The following is an 18,589-nucleotide window of genomic DNA, read 5'->3' as shown; positions in this document are numbered from 1 at the left end:
CAAATTTCATTTATTGCAACAGCTGAGAAAATATAAACAGTGTCATATCACACATAACACTGATACAGAAAGCCATTTCATCAAAATATTTACCTGGAAAAACAGATTTTTAATTGGCCTAATAATTTAAACTGGTTCGTAAAGCTGCATTTCATAGTTGGAAAAAAGAAAACTTTAAATTATAAGAGCAAAGCTTTGTTCCTCTACTTCATCTCTGAAGGGAGCTGTGCCCACTTCTACTGTTAGTCACTACATTAATGTTTTTTATTCCAACAGCCGTAATGATGGGAAAGGTTAAAACACCACAAAAACAGAGGATCATGAGGAAAAACACACCTCTGTTTTTGTAGCAGATGTTTTGCTGTTTTATCAAGAGATTGCAACAACTCTTTTTTAACAGAAGTGGATCATATTTGATCAAAAGCCAGCGTTAATTTTAACTTTCAAAGTTGTTTTTTCCAGATTTAACTGACGTCCCTGTCCCTCGGCTACGAGCCGTCACAGCTGTGCTTCTTCAGCTGCCTGGAGTCGGAGTAGCCGCGGCCACACTGCGGACAGGTGTACAGCTTCTGCCCGGTGTGGACCTGCAGGTGGGACTTGAGCTGGTTGGACTGGTGGAACTTCCTGTGACAGTACAAGCATTCAAATGGCTTCTCTCCTGTGTGGATCCTCAAGTGTCTGTAGAAGTTTCCGTCTGTCCTGAAGGTTTTGCCACACTGGTCGCATTCGTAGGGTTTTTCGCCGGTGTGGATTCGCTCGTGCTGCCTCAGGCTCCCGGCGTGGAAAAACCTCTTCCCGCACACATCGCAGACAAACGGCTTCTCCCCCGAGTGGCTCCTCTGGTGGTAGCTGAAAGAGTACTTGTTGTGGAAGGACTTCCCACAGATGCCGCAGTTGAACTCCTTGTGCTCGCTGTGGCCTCTTTCGTGCAGTTTCAGGGAGCACGCGGCGCTGAAACCTTTCAGGCAGATTTTACAGCTGAACGGTTTGACCAGAGACTTGTTTCGCTTCCTGTTCTGAGGGACACTTCCTGCGCCGTCAGCTTCAGCGCTCCTGTCGGCGTGCACGTACTTCTGATGAATGAGCAGCCTGCAGTTGAAGAGGAACGTCTTCCCGCACAGGTCGCACATGAAGGGTTTTCTGGCGCCGTGGATGAGCATGTGCGACTTCAGCTTGGTGTTGTCGGAGAAGCCTTTCCCACACTCCTGACAGGTGAACGGCTTCTCACCTGTGTGGAGGCGCAGGTGTCTCTTCAGGTTGTTGTTGAGGCTGAAGCGGGCTCCGCAGACGTGACAGGTGAACGGTTTCTCCCCGGTGTGGACCAGGCTGTGTCTCTTCAGAGCGGTGCCGGTCCGGTACGACCTGTTGCAGATGCTGCAGGTGAACGGAGAGACGCCCGTGTGTTTCCTCTTGTGCACCGTGAGAGAATGAGCGTATTTGAAAGTCTCCTCACACATGGAGCATTTGTACTTTTTAGAGTTTGTGTGAACCATCTGGTGGAAGCGAAGGGTGTCTTTGCTCTTGAACTCCTTCCCACAGGTGGCGCAGCTGAACGGTCTCTCTTCAGAGTGCACGGCTTTGTGACACCTCAGATGCACCGGCGTCTTGAAGGTTTTGTCGCAGAGCTGACACTTCAGCAGCTGCTTCCACTTCTCGTGGCGCTCCAGGTGGTTTTCCAGAGACTGTTTCACCCTGAAGGTTTTCCCACACTGATCGCATGTGAACGGTTTTGGTGGGTTCAGTCGCTGGTGGCGCATGAGGTGGTTCTCCAGCGACTGCTGTTTGCGGTACGATCTCTTACACTGAGGGCAGGGGAAGGGCAGAGGGGCTTTCTTTGATTCGTGGCGCAGGAGGTGATTTTCCAGAGTTTTCTTCTCCAGGAAACTTTTCCCACACTGCTCACAGGGAAACTGCTGCTTGTGAAGCTTCACGTGTTTCTTCAGTTCACCTTTCCAGTGAAAACTGGCGTCGCAGAGCTCACAGGGGAACCGCTTTGCCGTCTGTGCCTCACTCTTTATGGGCCGTCTTCCCTGTGGTTCAGACGACCTGATGCTGCTGACTTCACTGAGGTCGCCCATGGAGGCTGGAGACGAGAAACAGAAATAAACGATGAATCCTCCGTTATTCAGACACTTTGAGTTATAAATGTTGTTGTGCTGCAGCAGCAGTTTGAAATCTGATCATACCTTCTAAGATTTTGGGAGTTGGTCTCCTGGTTCTCTTCGATCTCCCTAAAGGAGCCTCCTCCACAGATTTCTGTAAAGCAAAAGGAAATAAAGATTGTTTTATTTAATCACCACCTCTTCTTTGTCTGTGTCTTGTAATGTTTTTGTCTCTTTTTCGCATTGTTTACATGTGAAATCAGCTGTTAGCAGCTTGTAGCGAGTCAATGCTAACTGGTGCAAGGCCGGATGTTCCCCATAAGGTGAGAGGGTGTTGAGAACGACGTGCTGGTTCTCAGGTGTGAGCTAAGAAGTGACGACATGGACCTGTCCTTCCATCCATCGTTATTAGGAATGTAAGATCTATCTCCAATAAGATGGACGAGCTAGCTGTGCTAACCCAGCAACAGAGGGAATACCAGAAGGCAGAGTAGCATCATGCTATTCACAGGCATGGCTAACAGAGCTAACACCAGACACCAAGGCCACATTGGAAGAGCTTCACCTGCTGTGAGCAGACAGGATCCAGGAGACAGAGACTGAACAGACTGCTGAAGAAGCTCAGTCCTGGACCCTGTGGAGGTGGAGGCTGGCTGACTGGACAATGATGGACAAGCTGTCAGCATCTATTTTCTTATGGACCTTTTTGCTCTTTCCATACACTTTCTTACTTTTGTTTTTCTTGATTGCTGCTGGATAAGTAAAAGATTTTCTATTCTTTTCGGTATGGTCCAAACTTCCTACCATGTCTCCTTGAGGCTCTCATTGTGAGTTGTACCCTTGTGTCAGATAGCCTGCTTTGGTGACCCTGAGGCTCACACATTGGTACACTTTATCTATAAGGCAGTTCTTTGTCTGCTTCCCCTCTATTTATATGTTTTTATTATTCAGAAAAGTAGCGGACAGCGCTCAGACAGAAATTCGGGAAAAGGGCCTTTGGGTATTCTGCAGCCTCATCTTGGGATCAGCTGCAGAATGACTTAAAGCTCGAGGATCTGGTTTCTTTGAATGTTTTTAAAACTAAAATGAAACATATGGAGGCTGGTTAAGTAAGATGTCAGTATTTTAGCTCAGTTGTTTCCTGGAATGTGATTTTTATTCATAATTTTGTGTTTTATTGACCGTACTTATTATTGTTTTTTTTGTTTTTTGTTTTATTTTCTTTCTTTCATTACCATCATAGTGTGCACATGGAGATATGTAATGAATACAAATACAGCTAGAGAAGAAAAAGGAGAAAAAAAAACAGAAAAACTAAAAAAAAAAAAAAAAGGAAAAGAAATTCACTGAATTGTTTTGAAATGTGTACAATATATGGTACTGATGAAGAAAAATTGTAATAAAATTCAAGTTAAAAAAAAGGAAAAGACATTTTTAATCTCAGTGGGACCAACCTGGTTAAATTAGGGTTAAATAAATAATTAAAACTAAAGAGACTGTTTCTTTGAGATTTATCTATGTTTTGGAATCAGAAAAACCTGGGTATCAGACCTTTAGTGCCAAGTCGACACCACTGTTGGAATCTGGACCGGGCACGTCTCGGGGTGTAGAACCCGGTGAGGCAGCAGGTTTGAGGAGCATTGTTCCCGTGGTCTCAGAGATAACTGTCGACTGAGTGGGCGGCTGACCGTTGCCCACCAGCAGCACGGAAGAAGCAGAGCCGACCTTTCTGACAAACACCACCGGGGTCGTCGGACTCTCCTGGGCTGGAAACCGAGGAGAGCTCGAGGTGGATTCCTCTGCAGCATCAAGAGGATCAACTGGACTACCAGAGACCGACAACACAGGTGTACCTGAAGAGGGTCCAAAACACACAGAGAAAGAAACGATGAGATTATATTTGAAAGGCTTTTTTTTGTTTTCTTTAGGATTAGTATGACCTCATCACATCAATCAATAAATAATAAACTCATACTGACGTAAACAAAGAGAAGTTTTTCTGGTAAAATACGGAGCAAAAGTCCTGAAGCATCACTCTCTCGACATCTCTTAGTACAAACACAGTGAAAATTTGACTTCTTAAAGCAGAAAGTTGGACAAAATAAGCAACAAAGCATTAGTTTGTGAAACTGGAACGAACATATTTTCTCGGGATGCAGATTTAATTGTAATTAAACTGTGTTTTTGATTTACAATAACTCAATTTACAGTTCAGGCACCCTCAGATTTAAAGATACTATCTGAAAAAAATCTTTCTGTGTTTGTTTTGGAGTCAGGAGACATGCTGCTCACACAGGAAGTGTAAAAAAAACATTTAATACAGCAGACAGACTGAAAAACTGTGAGTTAAAGTTGATATAACTATTGTTTTGGTCTTTGGTTGTACTTTATCTAGTTATTTGGAGGCTGTAGGCAGAGTTATTGTGTGTAAAGTGAGTCTGCCTGATGAGATCCTGTTTTGATCATGTCAGGCTGATGTGTCTCACCCATCACTGATCCGTCCTGCAGCAGGATGTGTGTCGGCCCTCCAGGAGTCTTACTGCTGCCCTCACTGATGCTCTTCAGCTCCTGCTCCAGCTGCTCCATGTCTTTGCCCAGCTGACCCACTCTGGCCTGCAGCTCCTGCTCCAGCTGCCCGGCTTTCCTCTGCAGCACATCCTCCAGCTGCTCCACCTTGGCCCGCAGAGCTTCGTTCTCCTCCAGCAGCTCCGCGGAGAGCTCCGTGAACAGCCTGTGGATCTGAAGCACCAGACCCCTCTCTATCTCATGGACTTCACCCAACTTCTCCTCCTCCCAGCCCGAGTTTGGCGCCTCTTTCTCGGTCACATCCCTGAAAACAGACACGGTCGCCTGGAAAGCGACTTCCACGATCGACGCTACTTCGCTGCCGAACCTCGGCTCCATTTTCACCCACACGAACCGGAAGCTCAGCTCGACGAGTCCGTGGGCTCTCTGTGCATTTTTAAATAAAGATTTAGACTTTAAATTAAACACAGTTTAACTTTAAACCTGAAAACTTTGTCTTCCGTGTGAAGCTAATGTTAACTCTCCTACATGGCGGGCGGTACGTCACCGAACGGGCTCCGTGTAGAAAATCCGCTGAGGCTGACTTCTTCTGTTTCCGGTCTGGAGACACGCAAATCATTCTGAGACACACAGCGCCACCTGCTGTACAGGAGTGTGTAAATTCACCACAATCTCAAATTTTAAGGCTTTTTTTGGACTTTATCTGTGATATTAAAATGGTCTCACTCAGGAACAGAACCATGATTTCAGTTAGACCTTAAATTAAATATTTAGATCACTATTTAAGCTAATAAAACAGATGACATAATACTGTTTCTATGTGTGTCTTTACAGTGGATTTAGTTGCTTTTAGCTCCTTTAGCATTTGATTTGCATTTTTATAAAATGCCTTTATTTTCTAAAAAATAAAAAAATCAAATCTTTCCCAAAAATTATTCTCTAGTACTGCCCATGTGACATGAGACTAAGTGTTTAATAACTATTCATCTGTTGCTGAATGTGACAAAATTTCACAATATTCCCATAAAACTTATTTAAAAAAAAAGAATACAGCCCCCCCCCCCCCCCCCCCCCCCCCAAAAAAAAAATAAATAAATAAATAAATAAATAAATAAAAATAAATAAATAAATAATAAAATAAAATAAAATAAAATAAAGTAAAATAAAATAAAATAAAATAAAAGTTTAGGGTGACCTGTTGAAAACTGGGGGGCCCAGGTCTGTCGGTCCTCACCTTCATATATCTGTTTGGTGCCACATTTCAAACAACAGCTCTACGTGACTACAAATAAATACATTATCTTGTCGCTTTGCATCCTGGGAAAAGTTTTCTTGAACAAAGAAAGAAAGTGTAAAAAAAAAGGAGATCTGCGCACCAAAACAAATGCACACCTCGACAAGAGTCAAGTCTTTGCGACAGTGGGTGCTAAAGCTCATGGGAAACTGAGTCTTTTCAGGACATTCCTCACAGTGTCTTAAACATCCTTCTCACAGACTGTACCTCTTGGTCCTCCGACCAGCTTTATGTTACACAGGTAATACAAGGAGTGCCCCCCTCAACTCTGACCCCCTGTACTTTTCTGCCACTTATCTCCACTGCATTTATGAAACAGTGAAATGTAACATGTAACAGATTTTCTTTACTTCTACATCTTCCTCTCCTCTATGTATTTCTGAGCTCTGCATTTTCATCTTATTCTGTAAAACGGAGTCTGAGGAGACCCTCCTGTCCCGCTCCAAGAACAAATATTATTCGTTTACACTCTGTATTAATATTTGCTGAAAATATTCATATATTCTTGACCAAAAGTTAAATTTGGGCAGTAGAAGAGTTTTAATGTAAAGAAAACGTCTGAAGAGCGACAGTTGTCAACGGGACAAACGTCAAGAGCTGCCAATCAAAGCTTATCAGTTTTATCAGTCCAGAAAAATGTCTTATTTCAAGTCATTAAAAGAGGTCTAAATGAGGTCTGAATTTTAATAACAATAATAATAATAATAATAATAGTAATAATAATAATAATAATAATTATTATTATTATTATTATTATAAATAATAATAATAATATTATTATTATTATTATAAATAATAATAATATTATTATTATTATCTTAATAAATATTATCTTTAATAAATTATTTATTTAATAAATTATTATCTTGTCTACTACTTAAGCTCTATTTGTGTCTAAACCTAAAAAAAGTAACAGACTCCATCATCAGCTGCTCGGATTAACTTTCCTCTGTTTGATCAAAAAAATCCATCGAGGCGTCATCGTTCAAAACCAGAATCTGTATTTTCAGTCAAAGAAACATCTGTACAGAGCCACAGACTCAGTTAGTGTGAATCAGCTGATACATAACTGTTCATTCATCCGTTCATTCATTCATTCATTCAGCCGTTAGCATGGAGGTGGTTCAGTGTGGGGGGTTACAGTGATTGCATAGTGGAGGGATGGGACTGAGACATGCACAGCTGTACGTTAATAAAGAGTGTGTCATTCATGCAACCTGTTCGTCCTGATGTGAGTGAGTGTGTGAGAGTGTGTGTGAGTGTGTGTGAGAGTGTGTGAGTGAGATGGTTAAAGGATGTGATTCACTGAGTTATAAAAGGTGCATTAACAACGGGAACGGGCAGTTTTACATATTTACCATCGATAAACTGATTTCTTTTTAAAGAAAATACCTATAGAGAAATACAGTTTGTACATTTTGATGTCGTGCAGGCAGACAGACAGACAGACAGACAGACAGACAGACAGACAGACAGACAGACAGACAGACAGACAGGCTGAGGGCAGACAGACAGTGGTGCTCTGGGCTCCTGGAGGAGGAAACACAACAGGAAGTGTTGGATTAAAGAAGCAGAGGATAAAATCTGGGATTATTTCTGCTCTTCTGAGGAAACACAGTTTCAGTTTGAGTTGATGTCTGAAGTTTTCATTTTTAAGATGAGAAAATGTTGAAATTTACAGGAAGTTGTTGAACTTTTCCCCATAATGTCACAGAAACGTTGCCTCAAATTCAGTTAATAAAGAGTTTTGGATATCGTTTGATATCGTTTGGTGCCTCTGACGTTCATCGTCAGAGTGTTGGATTAAAAACAGGGATTAGACGTGTCCACCAAACTGCTCTCATCGTCCATTTTTATTCATCACTTTATATTCTTACTCAGCCAGGAAGCCTCACATCGCCTGATGAAGCATTTTCTATCAACGCTTCACTAAACGTCTGTCCAAAACTTTAAAAATCAGAAACCAAACCTCAGATTTAAAAAGCTTTATCTGAGATTAAACCCTCACCAATTGATTTTCTTTGATCAAACATGATACACTGCAAAAACTGGATCTTATCAAGTGTTTTTGTCTGAATTTCAGTAGAAAATGTCTTTTAAACTCAGTATGAGCCACATTCAACTGACCTTAAACATGGTATTGTGAGCTCACTTCCCTTTCTTTTTTGCGTCTGTTTTAGTGGTGTTAATGCTGCTCGGCTGAATTAATTTTTCAACCTTAGCACCTAAAATGTATCAGAAATAAACTGTTTATTTCAAAAACCACCTCTTTTCATGAAAGTGCCCAAAGTGCTCCATCTACGCCTGTTCAAACCACGGGATTTCGTTCCCTGTTATTTGTGGCACAGAATTAAAAAAAAATAGATAAAACTGCTTCTATTGTAAACTCAAAAGTAGAAAACTTGAGGTTTCTAATGTATTTAACCAGCTCATGTCACCGATTCATTTTTGGTCAAAGAACAAAGTTTATGTAATACTATAAATATCCAGTAGGGGGCGTTTGGTGGTAGAAAATCAATGAAACAATTTTTACTAAGGTTTGATCTGATGGATGCACCTGTGCATACACACACTACCACACACAACACAAACTGACACGCACATATATACATACACACACACACACACACACACACACACACACACGCACACACTCCAACTGATAAAAATCCAGTAGTTAATGTTCTCTTCCTTTTTCTCTAATACACACAGACACACGTACACAGACGAACAGACACACACACACACACACACACTCTCTAACATAGACACAAACCAACACTTTTTCTATCTAATTTATGTACACACACACTCACACTCACACTCACACTCACACACGTTGTCCATAAAAATTAATATTCTAGTCCCAATCTGAAGCTTATCTTTTCTACAAACAGCTCAGTGTGATCTAACGAGGTTTAAAGGTTTAAAGGTTTAAAAATCTGAATTTGAATTTAATTTTAGTTTTAATGAAACAGACTGGAATAAATCTCAAAAATCAAGCCGTGAAAGTGAAAAACATTTGATAATGTATGACTTCTAGAGCATTTTCAGAATGGAAACAAGAGCGGGGCATTATTGGTCACTTTCATATAAAGAGAAAGTTTTTGACATTTTTCAATCACTGCACAAAAAATAAAAATGACGTTTAACCAGTGTTGCTGTTCATCGATCACACATTTCAGACTGTGTTATTATTATTATTATTTACACTAGAATTATTGTTGCCACGCAGAATATATAAAAATGTGAACAAACTGGCATTTGAAGGGTTAGAAAAAAAAGTTGTGGATATTTTATATTTGTGGCGTTTTTGCCATTTTTGACTTTAAATAACTTGAAACAAGACATTTTTCTGGACTGATCCGTTGAACATGGCTCATATAAAGTATAATAAGACATTTTTTACTTAGAATAAGACAAAATCACTTGATAAGATTTGAGTTTTTTGCAGTGTTTGGAAAGTAAAAAAGCCTCCAGAGTAGATCCCAAACACCACTGACCTCTAGGTCTCAGCTCTCCCACACTCTAAAGTTCCTGGTGCAGAGAAAAAAAGTTGCATAAAGTCTCATTTCATCACGTGGACATCATCATCATCATCGTTATCAACATTTTTACATCAGAGGAACTCCTCGACGAGCTTTAGAGATTATTTTGCTGCATAACGCTGAGTGGATTTGGTGAAGATTATTGGATTATTTCAGGTTAAACACAAACTGGGACATTCATGCAGAAGAGTGAGAAAAGAAAACACAGACTTAAACACTTTCATGATAAACCAAAAGTAGTTTTATTCATCATTGATCTGCCGACAGACCCAGGTTGGTGTGAACAGAACAGCACAGACACACAGACAGGCAGGGTACCAACAGGCTCATCCAGACCTCACCGATCCAAAAACACTCCACAAACTCTCACCAAAGTGTCTGTACCCTGCGTGTTTCTGCTGCGTGTGTCTGAAGTAAAGTGTGTCGTTTTCTCCGACTGCACCGTCACGTCACACTCAGAGGATCTGCTCATTCAAAAATTCATCTCTATGACTTTGTTTGTGTCCATCATGCACGTAAATGATTGCATTGATCTGGCATTCACACTCAGTAAAGATGCATAAAGTGTGTGGGAATAAAACAAGGTTTTAAAAAAGTTACAGTTTTTAAGACATGTTTTATGATACAGACGAGCCAGACGCATGGACGGGTCGGGACAGGATCTGAAACCCTCAGAGGATCGTTTCAGGTTTTAAAAAGACTAACAGAGAGACGGGAAGCTGCTTCATGATGGATTTTAGCCGGGGAAAGACAATTTTTTAAATTTAAATCCTTCGTTTTAGTCTTTGTTTGTGAGCTGAGTTGGAAAAAAGTTGAGATGTCAGATCCCCTGAATAAATCTTGAAAACTGTGCCATGTGTTGTGCATTTTTTGGAAAATATGACTCCTGATATAGTCTAGAGGCTGACATTATTATGGGATTCATTTTAGGGGGGCGGGAATCAATCAGGAAGATAAAATATGAAATGTGACGCGCGCCACCGTTTTGTAATTTATTTCCAATAAGCCTAAACTGTAACGCAAGTGGAAAAGAACTACACTTCCCAGAAGCCAACGGTTAAACTATAAAAGAATGAGGAGAAAATCAAATCAAATTCAATGTATTGGGACGGTACAGGTGTGGGATGGTACATTAGTGGGACGGTACAGGTGTAGGATGGTACAGGAGTGGGACAGTACAGGTGTGGGACGGTATAGGAGTGGGATGGTACAGGAGTGGGACGATACAGGAGTGGGACGGTACAGGTGTGGGACGGTAAAGGAGTGGGACAGTACAGGTGTGGGACGGTAAAGGAGTGGTACGGTACAGGTCTTGGACGGTATAGGAGTGGGACGGAACGGGAGTGGGACGGTAAAGGAGTGGGACGGTAAAGGAGTGGTACGGTACAGGTCTTGGACAGTACAGGAGTGGGACGGTACGGGAGTGGGAGGGTACAGGAGTGGGACGGTACGGGAGTGGGAGGGTACAGGAGTGGGATGGTACAGGAGTTGGACGGTACAGGTGTGGGACCGTACAGGTGACGACGCTGATGACGGCATAGCACGGCGTAGCTGTATATTTATACGCACTCTTTCTCTATTTTCTTGCGTACATATATTTATTGCCGTTGTAAAAAATTGCTGTCGGATTGGTAGATTGGTAGATGAGCGCTGGAAGGATCGACCAGGATTAATGTCTGGATTTAATCTGGTGGATTAACGTCTGGTTAACAGCTGATCGAGTTTCTCTTGGAGAAGATATGGTCGTAGACTTTCTCTAAATGAATCAAACCAACAGACCTGAAGGGTTAAAGAAAAAGGGTTTTAAATTCTGTCCGACCCGTTTCAGTCTGGGAGCTTTTTTCTCAGAGCGTCTGAGCGACCTCAGCTCGCTCAAAGACTCATCACCTCCTCTTTCAGACCTCCTTCCTCTGTCCTCTATGGCTTTGTGGTGAATCCAACGTAACTAATGAGTGGATGCCGAGTCGGCGGCGGGCTGCGAAGACGAGCCGTATGTGATGAGTGATTTCTTCCCAAGCAAAACATGCACAGCTCACGGACTCTGTGACCCTTCAACGCTCAGTCCGACGTCCCGGCTCAGATACTCCTCATTCATTCATTCTGGTCTTTGTTTCCACTGGATCTGATGAGTCAAAGGGTTTTTAAAACTCACCTGCTGCATGTATGTGTGTGTGTGTGTGTGTGTGTGTGTGTGTGTGGACATGTCTGGAAGACTGAGGTGTCACATGAGGGGACAAACGTGGAACATGAAGCACACACCAACATAAATAACCTGAGAGCTATGGAGACCCTGGGAGCAGAGAGCGGCAGCACACACACACACACACACTCCTACACACATGTACACACCAAACAAAAACATCATTTCTTCACCTGCGATCATAAAAAGGATGCAACAGATCGTTGTGACGAACTGAAAGAGACTATCTGAAGTTGTAAGAGAATCAAAGAGCAGGCGAGGACGTTTCCGAACGAAAACAGGCGTCGGTTTGTGCTTATGAACAAATAATAACATCTACGACAAACTGACCCCAACAGGAAACAGAATTAATGATGACAGAGATCAGTGAAATGAGTGAGGCCCCTTGGGATCCCGGTCTACCGTCAGATTAAAGATCTTTGCACATTGAGTCTGTTTTTTTCGCTCTAAAATAAATTTAAACCCACGTTGTGTCTTTTTCAGTCAGTCCTGAAATACTTCATCATTTTTACCAGTCTAAATTTTTCCATATTTATTATATTTGTTTTGTTTTTTTTTGCAAATTTTTTGAAATTTCTAAATTTCTTTACCAACTTTTCCAATTTCCAAAATTTTTCTGCAATTTTTGCAAAGTTTTGACATTTCAAAATTTTTTGCATTTTTTAAATTTTGGCAAATTTTGGGGAAAATTTACCCCAAATTTGCAACTTTTGCAATTTCTTTTTTTATTTTTACTTTTTTTTTTAAACTTTTGCAAAATAAAAAAAAAAAACAAATATTTTGAAATTTTTGAAAAATTTAAAAGGTAAAAAAAAGAAAAATATGAATTGTTCAATTTCATAAATTCCAAAATAACTCCTGATTTTGATAAGTATTTACTAGATTTAAACTATGCTCAGAATTTTATACAATCTATAGTCTTTGTTGTGAAGATAAAGTAGATTTTGTGGATCGAAAATGTCTTTAATTCAGGTGAGCTGAGGAAAAATGGCTCTCATTAAAGTAAAGGTTGCGGACCTCTGATTTAAACAAATTTTGCTTGCTGCTTTCACAGTTATTCTAAGTCTTTCATCCTCTCGGCAATCAGATTATTGAATGCTTCTTAACAACAATCTTTTACCTTATTTATTGGAACTTTTACTTATTCATACAGACTGACTTTTAACTTTGCCAAGTGTCATCATTTCCTTTAGTCTTATTAATGTTATTTAACTTTTAACTCTGTAGTTTTTTTTACTGTTGCTTTTGTGTCAACTCGTCCTTGTTTCTGTTTGTGTATCCGTCTCGTCCTATGAGGAGCCGATTGTACAGTTGCACACACAACAAATAACATTTCTCCACATTTATCTCTAAAACATCACTTTTTCTGCAGATTTAGAGAAATATCTGTTAAATATATTTGTCAAACATTATATCTAAATGTTAAATGTTATATATATAAATGTTACAAATGAATGCCCTGATTCTGAATATTAACTACATTTCTAAACATTTAGTTTAATTTCAAATATTTAGCTAAGACTAAGTTTTTATCAAATATTTCTAAATCTTAAGCAAAGATTTCTAAATATCTAGCTAATATGCAAATTCACACTCCTGCCCGCCAGGTAGTACCAAAATAAAAGTTGGAGGAAGCGATTTTGAGAATGTCAAGCTCTACTTCTTCGATGTCGCCACAGGATCTTCAACGGCGCCATCACAGCACTTGGTACGTTTATTTTCTGACGGCTTTTATTTTAGAGGTAGCCCGATATATCGGCCGGCTGATATATCGGGCCGGCTGATATATCGGGCCGGCTGATATATCGGGCCGATATTTGGACATTTGTCTCTATCGGCCATCGGCCGTATTTTCTTTTAAAAAGCCGATTTTTGATCCGTTGTATAAAATGACGCAATTTTTGATCAGGCCCAAAAAAGATGAGCACCTCAAACTTGTGGAACCACTTGGATACATTACATACTTTTGTTCAAATTATATTAATAAGTTTAAATTTCTTTTCTGACATTTTAAGAAGAGTGTGAATGTTTACTACTGCTTGTTACATTGTGTGTTTACTCAGACAAAATATTTCATTGTTTAGAAAGCTGAATAAATGTTCAGAGGACTGGACACGACTTGTTGTAATAGATTTCTTTTAGTTGCTCAGAAATTGCTGCGTTTCACAAAAATGTGATAAATATATATTTATTTAACAATCGGCCCGAATATCAAATTGGAAAAATCGGTTATGCATATCGGCATCGGCTGCCCAAATTTGGAAAGCATCGGCATCGGCATCGGCCCCCAAAAAACCCATATCGGTCGACCTCTATTTTATTTTAGTACTTCTTGCAGGCGGGAGTGTGAATTTACACATTAGCTCAATATTTAGAAATCGTACCTCAAAATTTAAAAATAAAAGTTGGAGGAAGCGATCCAGCCAAGCGGATTTTGAGAAAGTCAGACACAGTCGGCTAAATCAGTTGTTAGAAAATAAACGCACCAAGTGCTGTGACGGCGCTGTTGAAGATCCTGTGGCGGACATCGAAGAAGTAGAGCTTGACTTTCTCAAAATTGCTTCTTCCAACTTTTATTTTGGTGATACCCGACAGACGGAAGTGTGAATTTGCATGTTAGCTTAATATTTAGAAATCTTTTCCTCAAGATTTATAAATCTTTGATTAATATTTAGTCTTAGCTAAATATTTAGAATGAAACTAAATGTTAAGAAACAGGACATTCATTTATCGCATTTATAAATAACATTCAAAATTTTTATTTAATATTTGACAAATATATTTCACAAAATTTTCTCTAAATCTGCAGAAAAAGTGATGTTTTAGAGATAAATGTGGAGAAATGTTATTTACAGGGTGTGTATCTTTACAATCGGAGCCCCATATTGTCAAAATCTGAATCAGAAACTTTTACCCATCATTATTTTTTCGGATCAGGTTCAATTTTTTTGTGTTTTTTCACATCTGCACTGCTTGCTTCCTGGGTACTTTGTCTCTTCAGAGACGCCGTAGGCTACTTTCAAAATCACATTTCACGTTTTCTGACATAGTTTCTCAACACATTGTGGGCGATGTTAAGGTGATGAATGAAGACCTGTGTATATGTGTGTGACAGATCCTGAGCAGTGCATACCTAAAACATACTGACAGCCACTGCTCAGGATCAGTCACTTAATGATTCCATTTTTCTCGTACAGCGAATTTTTGCAATTAAAAATAAATAAATGCATCAGATTCAGTGTGGAAAGACCTTTAGTTTGGGTTTTCTCCCTGCACACGTCTGCTGCACTGATATTTGATCTCTAATCGATTAGACCTGGGAGCCCAAGCAGCTGCTGAGACCGTACTGTCTGTAGTCTTTATTTAAAACACCTCCTGTCCTCCTGAGCCCTCCACAGAAAAGCTTTCATCCTGAATAAATCTTTATAAATAAAAGAAAGCTGCTGTTTGCTCTTATCTGGTTCAAACATTAAACGTAGACGATGTAAAGAGCTGCTGTGATCATTCGTTAGGTTAAAATTAGGAGCCCTTAGCTATTTTCCAGGGCAGTGATTAAACATCTATTTGCTTTCTGTCATCCTTCAACCAGCTCTAAACCGGGGTGTGTGTGGATCAACGTGGTTTTCACCGGTGTTTGTAAAAACGATTTGGCTTTCTTTCATTCTCTTTCAATTTCTGAGGAGTAATAAGACATAGTGTAGGATGTCTGGACTTACAGACAGATAGATACAGTAGATAGGACGGACAGACAGGAAGTACATACAGATACAGCTCATCTCATAGTAAAAACAAACGTGGGACAGAATGAGCTACGATTTATCGCTCTACCAGCACTCAGTCACAGCCTTTCAGTTCCTTTGACGCGTCTCCTTCTCGCTGCTGCTGCTGCTGCTGCCGGGGGCTCAGCAGCACAAACTCCCCTGCAGTTCCCTGCAACTGCCACCAGGGGGCATAGGTAAACTCTGCGTTCTCACTGAGACACAGAAGAGAAAGAGAAAGAGACGTCTCCTGCTCCAGCGCGGGTCAATCCTTCTGTCCTGTGTGTTACTTCCCATCCAAACTCAACCGCTTCGTTGACAGTGTTGGAGGTGGAGAGACGGAGGGGCGGCGTCCACCACCAGGCCCCGCCCCCGCCTCCTGTTTGCAGTTCAGACACTTTCAAATCCCAACAAATTTTGTTGTGCGTCTCACTTTTTCTTACTGGACTTTTCTGAACGCTTTGCGTCCGACTTCCCGCCGCGGTCTGACCTTTCCGAGCGTTCCCCCCTCTCCTTCTCCTTCTCCTTTTCTTTGTCTGCCCGCTCGATACGATCACCCCTGTCCGAGCGCTCGCCGCCTCGCTCCGACCTGTTGTCCGCCTTGCTGCCGTCGCGGCGCGTGCCCTCGTCGGTGGATGAGGTAGTTGGTTGGGGCTGACCCCATTTGGCAATCTCCTCGTGCTCTGTGATACTGGCGGTGATGTTTGTTACCCACGATTTGAGGTCGTCCTGTGAGCGGAGAGGGTCAGATAACGTTAGAGGAAGACACAGGTTTAACTTCTGTAGCTACATGAAGATATAGATCCAAAAACAGGAGCCTCACCTCATCTTTTGCATGAAACAAAAACTCGCTGCCGTCCTTTGTTCTGAAACAAGAAAACAGAAACTTTACAAATCAGGTCTCAAGACAGGAAGGAACTAAAGCTAGTGGTCAAATATCGAAGCAGCAGGGTCTGAGATCTTCTTCAAGGATGATTTTTTTAGTCACAGGAACTTTCCCCAGGATCTATGTGTATCTCAACCGTCAGGACTAGTATCTAAATTTAGTTCCTGGGTGATAAACTAACCCCTGAAAACAGCAGATGTCCAGGAACTTTGGGGGAGAATAACTCCTGAACAGTTGCCATCTTTGGGCTTCATAGCGTGAATGTGTCTCTCGTTGTGTTTTGATCAGAAGTTCCAGGAACTTTTACTTCCTGGTAAAACATCCCCAAGAACCAAACTGTTCCTGTGACCCACTGTTTGTTTGTATTCTGGTCCACGTAGATAAAAAAAAACACAGGACGATGACGTATGGAGAAAAAAATAAGGGTGGTTGCAAAACACCACCAGACCACCAGAGGGCAGTAAGACAACAACAAATGCCTTTTAGGAAAAATGACCACATGGTAGAAGGACAAGCCGTGTAGCACAGCAGTTAGCCTGTTAGCATAGAGGATCTTCAGCCTATTCTGGTTCTGATGAGGCTTTATTTCACTGCAGATGGATTTGTCACAATGAGAAGAGTTTGCAATGACTGTGTTGGCCCTGCGCAGAACCCCCTAAAGGGGCCCCACCCTGACCTCTTGCTCCAGCAGAAATTAGCTGTGATTCTTAAACAAATGACACATTTTACGTTAGTGTCAAAAAACGTATCATACAAGGCTGATGGGCACTAGGTGGAGGGGCCCCTTGTGAACTTTTCCTAAGGGCCCAAAGGACTCTAGAGGCCCGTTCCCACCAAGCAGTCCGGTTTAGATCAGTACAGTTCGGTACAGGTTGGCTAGGTTAAGCCTGACCCCGGTAGGCAGCGTGTAAGCTGGATGCCAAAAGCTGCATCAGTTAACTAATAGCTTGACGCTGTAGCAGCGCGACACAGTTTACCCCGCTAATAAATCCAACGAAGAAGAAAAACACGACACAGTAAACGAAGAGCAAAGATGGGAGACATCCAGCAAATTGTCCTCTTTGTGAAGTGACAATTCTTTCAACCTATCAACGGTCTGCAGTGTTTTAACTCCACCTTCTGAGATCGGATCAGTTTAGTAGACATTTTAGATCATGAAACCCTGAACTGATGAAGAGATTATGACGTGTATGTATACGTATCTCAAACTAGACCAGGATGACTTCCCCAGGACTTCTTCTGTGTTTCAACGTCTGCTGTAAACTGGATACCCACTGACACGTTCAGCTGAAGGTCACCACTTTACAGGGTCACTCTTTAAACTGGAACACCAGGAGCTAAGAAGACCATGGTTTAGGAGGTACTAAACCAAGTCCATCACAGCTAGGGGTCATCTTATTGTGGATGGAGGAAGGGAAAAAAAATGGTCCTTTACATTTACATCACACCTGGGATGTGTGGAGCGGGAATGATGCAAGCAGCAACCTCCGGTCTAAGAATATGAGACAATGCTGAAGTGCTAAATTCTGCTGTTTCTCGAGTGTTCACTTGAGGCTGGCTCCAGAAGTACCTGAAGTCACAAACACACCAAGCCAAAAAAAAAGCTGTTTTCAAATCAGAAACTGACCTGTTTACAGCCTGGTTCAAAAAGCGTCTCCTGTCTGAGTCGCTGATTTTACTATCGGCGCACATTTTACAGGGGGTGAATTTTTTTCAAACTCGGCCGTTCAGAGGATATCAAGACCACAAGCTCGCCCAATCAGAGGCACAGCCCAGGCCATGTGACCAACAGGTGCCCTATAGCTATACATGAAGCCCCTGCCACTACCAATATGGCCGTGATAGCCGATCTGCTTCATTTCCGTTTCAGAAACAGACGGGTGATGTTGGGGGGGGGCGTTCCAGTTGCCATATCAGAAAAACTTGTAATAACAGAAATATTTTTGTATCATCAAATATCACTGATCACTGATGTGACAAACACTTGTCAGAAATGCTAATAAACAGAATATAACAGGAGCTTAATTACTGTTTAATTACTGTTTACACCAGGGCAGCCATCTTTGATTGCAAAATCAGGGGTGGTGTGATTGCCCTGACTTCCCAGTAGGAAAATTCCTACTTGAGGGGGTGTTCCAGTTGAAATTTCCCACTATGAAGTCATAAATCCCGACTTTCGAGTACAAATGAAATGCACCCCAAAAACACTTAAGTTGATCCACCAATCAGAGACAATCAGCCTGAAGGCCCCACCCCTCAAAGTTCCTGGACATCT

General features: G+C 41.4%; 2 protein-coding genes across 4 annotated transcripts in view; both read right to left on the bottom strand.

The window, feature by feature from the left end:
• Positions 1-25: 25 nt before the first annotated feature.
• LOC141797890 (uncharacterized) lies at positions 26-5,006 on the bottom strand. The gene is made up of 4 exons (XM_074679578.1): positions 4,589-5,006; positions 3,654-3,955; positions 2,187-2,256; positions 26-2,083 (listed from the first exon to the last, which is right to left on the bottom strand). Exons 1-4 carry the CDS (start codon positions 5,004-5,006, stop codon positions 489-491), a joined length of 2,385 nt encoding a protein of 794 aa, XP_074535679.1. The 3' UTR covers positions 26-488.
• Positions 5,007-14,479: 9,473 nt separating this feature from the next.
• The window catches only part of sptbn4b (spectrin, beta, non-erythrocytic 4b), a 91,802-nt gene continuing 87,692 nt past the window's right edge, over positions 14,480-18,589 (bottom strand). For all 3 annotated transcript variants that reach the window (XM_074680411.1, XM_074680413.1, XM_074680412.1), the window contains exons 42-43: positions 16,252-16,294; positions 14,480-16,157 (exon numbers count right to left, since the gene is read on the bottom strand). In XM_074680411.1, the coding sequence (XP_074536512.1) occupies positions 15,858-16,157; positions 16,252-16,294 (343 nt within the window). In that variant the 3' untranslated portion in view covers positions 14,480-15,857. The remainder of the gene's footprint in view (positions 16,158-16,251; positions 16,295-18,589) is intronic.

Source organism: Halichoeres trimaculatus, unplaced genomic scaffold (genome assembly GCF_033239565.1).
Source record: "Halichoeres trimaculatus isolate MK-OKI-2021-1 unplaced genomic scaffold, fHalTri1.1 fHalTri1_scaffold_9, whole genome shotgun sequence".
Classification (NCBI taxonomy): Eukaryota; Metazoa; Chordata; class Actinopteri; order Labriformes; family Labridae; genus Halichoeres; species Halichoeres trimaculatus.
This window is presented reverse-complemented; position numbering and strand designations above follow the sequence as displayed.